The sequence below is a fragment of the Prunus dulcis genome, chromosome 7, assembly GCF_902201215.1.
Source record: "Prunus dulcis chromosome 7, ALMONDv2, whole genome shotgun sequence".
Classification (NCBI taxonomy): Eukaryota; Viridiplantae; Streptophyta; class Magnoliopsida; order Rosales; family Rosaceae; genus Prunus; species Prunus dulcis.
Genome location: NC_047656.1, coordinates 5414376 through 5422965, shown reverse-complemented (window position 1 = coordinate 5422965; position 8590 = coordinate 5414376). Strand labels below are relative to the sequence as shown.

The 8590-nt window shown below is 35.0% G+C and overlaps 1 protein-coding gene across 1 annotated transcript in view; it reads right to left on the bottom strand.

The window, feature by feature from the left end:
• The window catches only part of LOC117636032 (probable disease resistance protein At4g27220), a 31837-nt gene extending 23682 nt beyond the window's left edge, over positions 1-8155 (bottom strand). The window contains exons 1-4 of the mRNA XM_034370459.1: positions 5366-8155; positions 3841-4605; positions 3073-3713; positions 2940-2961 (exon numbers count right to left, since the gene is read on the bottom strand). Coding sequence (XP_034226350.1) covers positions 2940-2961; positions 3073-3713; positions 3841-4605; positions 5366-8128 — 4191 coding nt within the window. The 5' untranslated portion in view covers positions 8129-8155. The remainder of the gene's footprint in view (positions 1-2939; positions 2962-3072; positions 3714-3840; positions 4606-5365) is intronic.
• Between the last annotated feature and the right edge of the window lie 435 nt (positions 8156-8590).

Sequence of the window (8590 nt, the reverse complement as noted above, 5' to 3'; positions counted from 1 at the left end):
CTCTTGTAGCATACATTTATTTTATATAATAAATTTGTTATTTACATAAATTTTTTTATGATTAAAATTTCAATTTATTACCCAAAAAAAAAAAACCAAATTTATTTTTTTATAAAATAAAACAAAAGTAATATTATTATTATTATTATATATTAATTTATATATATTAATTTTGCGCGACGAACAATTTGTCGTCGCGCAAATTCATATATTCCGAAAAAATAATGTTTCATTTTTTTATATAAATATAATTATTTGCGCGACGAAAGCTTCGTCGTCGCGCAAAATTATTAGGAACGTAGCGCGCGACGCAGTATACTTTCGCGCAAAGATCTTGTCGTCGCGCAGAAGTTTTGGGCACGTATCGCGCGACGTAGTCTAGCGTCGCGCAAAATTTTACGCGCCAACATCTTGTCGTCGCGCAATGTTTTTACGAATTGCGCGACGATGATCTCTTGGTGCCGCAAATGTCTACGAGACGTCTTGCGCGACGAAAACTATTCGCCGTGCATTGTTGTGGCGACGAACAACATTTCGTCGCGCGTAATTTTGTGCGACGAACAATTTTGTCGTCTCTGAACCTTTTGTGTAACGAAGGGTGAGCGTCGCACATAATTGCGCGACGCATGGATAAAATCTGTCGCGCAAAGTCTTTCTTCACGACCTTTGCGCGACAGATTGCGCGCGACGATTTTTTTGTCGCGCTTTTGTTTGTGCGACAATATGTTAGTTTGTGCGACGAAATTATCTTCGTCGCGCAAATACTAAAATGTAGTGGTGTATCTCTCTAATAGAGGTGAAGCCGGCCAATATATAATGGGTTCCTACGCTTTATTAAAAAGATAATGCACAAGTTAGTATCTAAATTTGGTCTCTCTAATATTTTCCTTTTTATATTCTTCAACACTTTGAACATTTATCTCAGATCTTACCAGTATAAATACAAGCAGACCCTTATAGTTTCTATGAGAAACCCATTGCCTCTGTGGGCCTCATGCTCAATTGTCATGACAATGACTATTCGATGCTTATACAACATTAAGCTTCAATCAGCCCTAGGGAAGCCAAACTGGCATACCCACCCCCATTGTTCGATTCACTTGCCATCAATATAAAAAGGAAATTAATTAACTAGTGATTTTGGAGGATTTAACATTCCAAATCACACATCTTCCAAAACACTTTTATTTTGGAAGCCAAGTGAGAATAAAATAGCAAATACGGTGTGCAAGGCAACCTTATGATAATTGGATTTGGGACAATAAAAACAGTTACTTTATAATTAGAGAGATGGTACACAAGTTGACATTTAAAATTGGTCTTCCTAGCATGACCCATGTAAAAAATCCCACATTAGAATCTTGACAAAAATAAAATAAAATATATATTAAGTGGTTCTACTATTAATAGTACAGAGATTTTTGTGATAAAACTCCATACATACTAAGTGTGGGCTGCTAGCCTGTCTCTCTGAAATCTTGACACCAAGTGATCAACCAAAGTTTTTTAATATGTTAATTTTGGTGACATTGAAAAATTATTAATCCCATTGATGGGAAATTGAAGAATGAAAAATTAACTCCATTGATGGGAAATTTGTCATCAATGCTTCTGAATGTGGTATTAGTTGAACCATCAGATCCGCTCAAACATTTGATATACAAATGAAATCCAATACATGAATTATAATACACTTCAACACTTGGAATTGAAATGAGATTGTTTCTCAAGAATTGATGAGGTTAGAGATGTGAAATTGCAACTTGCTATCCCAAACTTCAAGAACTCACTTTGTAGAGTCTGTATGCACATCCTCATAAAATTCTTCAGAACAGAACTCAAACCTCCTCATCAATGTGCTGAAAAGAGGGAAACAATATTAAACTAGAAAAATAATACTCATCAGCTTATACTAAAATCGAATAAACGCATTGAAAGTGTTCATCCAATGCACTAAATGTGAGAATCGTCAACTTGGGACTTAAAAGGAGCCTCAGAGTGTTTTTGATAATGATGCAGAAAGCTACAACATTCATAAATCTCTAGACTAATCTACAAAAATCAAATTTCAGAAGGCTCTAAATACTCTGCCTAGGGTTTTTTTTAACTGAAGAAACTGTAGAACAACATATTTTGAGATACTTAGATCAGAAACTAGCTAGAGAAAATTGAATTATGCTATCATCACTTAGTCCCACAAATCCGTAAAGAATGTGACCATGCTGACCAATATTCCTATCAATATAATTTAACAAAACAACAGCATGATCATATCACTAAAAACAGAAAAGTTCCTTCAATTCCTATATATCATCACATGGAGATGCAAAATACATTAAAGAAATCTATCAAAAACCCAGTTAACGTAAATCCTAGCCGTCTATAAATCTCGTCTTAATGATTTCCTTTGTGCGATTTGGCTTGCAAGGAGTATTTTGTTCAACAAGAGAAAGGGTGTGAAGAGAACGATGTACAGATATAAGTGTACATTTCTATCTCATATTTTAGAGCACCCAGGGGTCTCCTTATTTTAAGATCAAGACAGGAGCATATTTGGAGTTGGGTTCTTGAAATTCACTCTAAATTTTAACTTAGAATCTCATCTAGGGAGGAGCCCATTGGAGATGTTCTAATGAGATACCACACCAAAATTAGGTTGTTTGTTTTGTTTACGTCTACTATCTCGCAATGATAGAACACTTGAATTAAAAAAAACCTCAAACAAACATGAAATACATTGTAATTTATTGTCAAATCGAAGCTTAAAGATTCTCACACTTTATTTATTTATTTATTTATTTTTGTTTATATCATTAAAATTGTAATTTGATCTTGCTAACTCAATTTAATTTTTTCGTTAATATGGCATATTTTTTTTATAGTAAGATATGCAAACCTCAGTGTTCCCTTAATATAGAAGTTTACATATATATACTCACCTCTGCACTTCTCTGTGTTTCCCTGTATTCAAAAGAAAAGAATGTGTATTATTGAGATGCAATCAGGTTTGAAAAAGGAACACTTTTATTGTTATATTATTGATTAAACACCAGTAAACATTCAAGAGCATACCTTTTTTCATGAATGTTCCCTATAGTGCTATTGAGGTCCCCCATCCACTCAGACTTTCCGAACTCTGTCTGTACTTTGATTACAGAATGTGCGCTGACAACCTTAGAAGCAAATGTCCTTAAATCTGGACATCTTATAACCTTCAATTCCCTCAAACATGGAAACTTCAAAGTATAAGCTTCAATAGAGAAACAAATGAGGTTTGGTAGATCTTCAAGCGTTATGGAATTCAGTTGACGAAATGTAATTTCTTGGTCAACACATTCAGTATCTGCTTCTGCAATAACTTGTTCAATCTTCTCACAATTCCCAACTTTTAAGTCCTTTAAACTGATAAGGAGCTTGGCTACAGTTGACAAGAACAAATATCGCAAACTGCCACAGTGGGATACACTTAAGAATGTTAAGTTTCCAAAGCCTGTGATATGAGGTGAACCGCCCGTTTCCCATACGTGCATTAAACTTGGCAATTCGTTTAACAACAAGTAACACAACTTATTGAATGCTTGAACATTGTGGCTTTCCACAGCCTTTGGTCCCTTGAGTTGGAAAACAACTTCCAATGACTTACAAGATTGTACAGAAAGACGTTCTAGATTATCGTAATTGTCTGAGTCTTGTTCAAGATTTGTTGGTGCAACCTAGAAAATCAAACATCAATGGAGTAAACCGTATATAATTTATATAATTTCAATATGGCAATGTCAATTGTCATTCTCAATTGTAGCTCTAGGGTAGAGGTTCACAGAAATAAATTGAAATGCTTACCTCTTGATTGACTGGACGTGGCAATATTTGAACAATATTTCTTCTTGAAGTTGGTTTGGTCATTGGGCCACATGAATAAGGTGTACATCCACATGATCCTGATGAAATACCTTCGTCTTCATCTTCGTGATGAGCTGTTGAATCTTTCTCCAACTTTTTTATCTGTGGAATTACTGAAGCCAATGTCTTCAGTTTGTAGCATCTTTTCACAGACATAACTTTGGCGGCTGACCATAAAGAAGTAGAAGCATCAGGACAAAGACTCTCAAGACTCAGAAGCCCGTCTAGATCAAAACTATTTAGTTTGGGAAACAAAGTCATGCTCGTCTGATCCTCTTTTTCATTTTCATCTGCAGATCTGACTATAGTTTCCATTTTCCAGCATTGCGCTATGTTGAGCTCTTCCAGATTCACAAGTAGCCTGGCAATTGAATGTGGGAACACATACTGGAGATCAAAACCATATTCTATTTTTAAATATCTTAAGTTTTGGAAGCCCTGGAATCCACGCGGAATGTTCTTCCAAAGGTGTTGACATCGAGATTCCCATATGAACAAATTTTGTAAATGAGAAAATGCTGGAACTGCCTGCCCATCCCTAACCATATGGCCTTTCAGATTAAAGACCACATCTACATTGGAATATTTTAGTTTCACTTCTTCTAGATTTTGTAACCATAAAATGCACTTTGATGGAAATACTGCTCTTTCAAAGCTTCTAGAAGATTGATGCTCATCATATGAAGTTCCTACCACATTTTGATCCTCAGGCGTTGTTACCTAAAAAGATTAATTAATTAATTAATAGATCAACTTCAGACATTTTCCTCTCAAAAATGAAATTAATAACAAGCTCAATTATTATTATTATTATTTTTGTGGTGGGCCAATATCTTACCAATATGACTTCATATTAAAATATTAATAAAACCAAATATTAAAATAATATTGAGTAGGCAGTTTCTAGATAATAATCATATAAAAGCTATAGACTTTGTGGTCGCAAGTCAAACTAAATGCTTCCACGTGGCAAGAATTTTTCAGTAAACAATTTGGAGCTTGTACCTGTAGTTTATAGCTTTGATTTCTCGAATACAATCAATTCAGGTGAAAATATATACATGAAAGTTTTCACGAACTTAAAAAATGAGTCCAAAATTTGTACAAATTCAGGTTGCTTCTTTAGATAGTTCGAGATTTCTAAATATATTATGTAATGAGACCATTAACAAAAATGAGTCCAAATTTTTAAAAAATATATAAATTTATGGAATGATTTTCTTTGTGGTCTGCACATGCTCAATTATTTATTTATTTATTTATTTATTTTTTTTGTAAAGGCAGTAAACTAAATTCATCATTTATCAGTATGAGAACATTTTCAGTTTTTAGGAAGAAAATGAGTAAATAATAGTCAAACTAAAGTCAGACCTCATGGCAAGTAAACCAAATAAAAAATAAAAAATTGAGGCACAAACAATTAACAAAACAATTATACTATTCAAGCATCGAAATAATAAGTTACCTCATGGTTGGAGTATAGCTTGTTGGCTTCATAGAAACCAACAAATTCATCAGATAGATAATTGAGTGTCAAATTTGTTAATTTAGGGAAAGCTATGATGTCCGATGCGGTCTCATGTTCCCTCCACTCCTTTGAGACGATTTCTTTCATTTCGGGACAGTTGGCAACAAGTAAGCTTTGGAGTTGAACCAAGTTGCTTGCTACTAATAGAGAAAATACATATTTTAAAACTGGGCAATTATGTAATTCAAGAGATCTTAAGTTGATAAAAGAGCTCTGTGGAAGTTGGTCGTGGCATATCGCTCTTAGCTCGGGCATCCACATGAGTTCGATTGATTGGATGAGAGGGAAGGCTGTTTGTTGAGTCCAACTTGCTCCATTTACAAGGTATTCTATCTCAGGGCAGCCCGAAATTCTTAAAACTTTTAAGTGTTGCAATCCCTCTTGGTCTAATTCATTGAGGACATACTTTAAATTCTTAATCCCTTGCAAGATTAAATCTTCACATTTCTTAAATAAGAGTTGAACAGTTTGAATCTCCATGAATTCCGTTGCATCACTGCGAACAATATCCAACTTATTTTCAAATGCATAACAACCTGTTCTTGTAGATGGAATATGTGCTATAATCCATGGTTGAAACGTTCTGTTGGATATGTGGAATCTTATTGTTGTCTGGATTGTCAAGTAAAAGTCTTTTGGAAAGAAGTTGAAATCTGGTATAACTATGACTAAAACCTTCAAATGATTAGACAAAGACATCACCTCAACAAGGCTTGCCATCCTCTTATCTTCGCTTTTTGCTGCTGATTGTTCCCATATGTGAAAACTATTTTCCATATACAACTCTTCAAGACTAGATAAGCTCGATAAGAGACCATGTGGAATCTTCTGAAGACGATTACAATCTGTGATATCTAACAACCTTAAATGTTTAAGAAGTCCAATTTCCCTCGGCAACTCTAACATGTTAACGCATTCACGAAAGCTGAGGATCTCTAAATTTTCCAAACTTCCAATAACATCAGATATATCTGTTAAAAGACAACCATTTAGGGACAAGGTTCGAAGGCTCTTCAGTAGTCCTAGTGAACTTGGCAAGGCTGATATCCCACGCACGTCTACCAATGCTAAAACCTTCAGCTTTTTCATCCCTTTACACATGATGTCCATGCTATTTTCCGAATAACGTTCACCTTCTAAGTGTAGAAGCTCAAGTTTTGGACAATCCAGACCAACTGGGATCTCATCAATATTAATTGGTATCAGTGAGATTGTTGTGTAATGGTCGTATATCTTTGGCCACCCTTTCTTTTCAGCATCACATCTTATTAGAAATCTATGTGGATCTCTTGAGGCAATTTGTATGGCAACATCACGAACTATGTCATGCATCTTGGTATGGTCTTTCAATTTGCTATCTAGCAACAAAAACCTTCTTTGAAGTTTGTCAACCAAAGAATGCACTCTATTTCTTGCTTCTTCCACTGAATCAGTGTTACTAAAATACCCTCGACCCCATCCATATCTAACCAAATACTCAATTGGAATATCATAATCTTCAGGAAATAAACAACAAAGCAAAAGGCATGACTTCGCTTCATCACTCTCCAATCTATCATAACTCCATTGTATGCTTGAATAAACTCTGTCATTCATCAAAGAGATGCTTCCAGGAGCTGAACTTTGTAGCTGTTTTAGGGCATCATCCCATTCATACTTCCTCTTATTTTCTAGTGCTTTCGCAACAGTTAAAATAGCAATAGGTAAACCTGCACACTCATTCATGACTCGTTTCGCCAAATCAGGATAGTCCAAGGGTTGACCTATGATTTCACGGAAGAGTTCCCATGATTCCTCTGGTGTTAAAACTGGGATTGTAAAAATTTCTTGACTTCCCATTGCGTTGCACACTTCCAAGTTTCGTGAGGTCAACAAAACCTTGCACCCTTTATGAGTAAGTCCAGAAGGAAGTCCTATAGCCTCAAAATCGAGCTCTGTCCACACATCATCTAATACAATCAGGATCCTACTTATTTCCATGAGTCTTCCGTAGAGCCTTCGCGCTCTTCCACTTTCAGTATCCTCCTTGTCATATGTAAACCCCAGCTGCTCTGCAATTTCTGATTGAATCTTCCGAATGCTTGGGCTTTGAGACACGACTGCTATCACAACATTATCGAATACTTTCAATCCTGCCAATCTTTTGATGATTTCTTTCACCATTGTGGTTTTACCCACACCCCCCATACCACAAATCCCAATCATTCTAACGTCTTCATTCTTCAAAACCTCTATCACCCTATTCACATGTGTCATTCTGGATTTAAAATCCTTAAAACCTTCTTTGAATGTTGACCATATCATCGGTGGAGGTGCAGGATGGGCAACATTATTATTGAATGTTCTTTCTTTTTGGAGATGACGAACATCTTGTGTAATCTTAGTGGCTTTCTTACTTATGTTCCACCGGTACAAGAATCGCCTTTTCATGTTGACTTCTTCCTCAAAATGCAAGACTTTCTGAATTAACTTGTTAACACTTGTTAGCCAACTTTGAACATCAGAGTTGATAACTTCACCATTCCTTTTGGCAGCATTGACCAATTCTTGCACCCCATCTTTCATCTCAAAAAGCTGTTTAAGTTCATCCTTTAGATCTTTCATGTTGGTATCATAGTAAATCAAATAGCCAAATTCTCTGCCTATTGGTGTCACCAAGGACTCTGCAATTTTGGACGCAATTGAAATAACAATATCCATTTCCTTGTGGGATCAAAGACACATAGATGAAATGCTTATCTCTGTATCTTGTCTCCCAATCTGTACAAAGTCCAATGAAACATAGATCAATATATAAAAATAGGGTTGGCTGTTTTTGGCAATATTTTATGTTGCATATATTTTATATTTATTTGAACACTTCGTTTACCTTTCCACCTTTCTGAAGATTATGTTTTTTATAAAGGGATTAAGGTTTTGATTATGTGAAAATTAAATACATAGGTTGATTATAGTACGTTTTATTATTACAGGGCTCATCAAAAGGAATAAGTTTTATTATTAGATTTATTGGTTTTTAATTTCCTTTGCCAATTAGGTTTTCTTTAGAAACAAAGGGATAAGATTGCTAGGCTGCTTTACTCTAGTACAAATAGGCTATTAAGAGACTCATGTATTCAATTTTTTATGCATATAATTACAGACTTTAGTCTCTACAGTTTC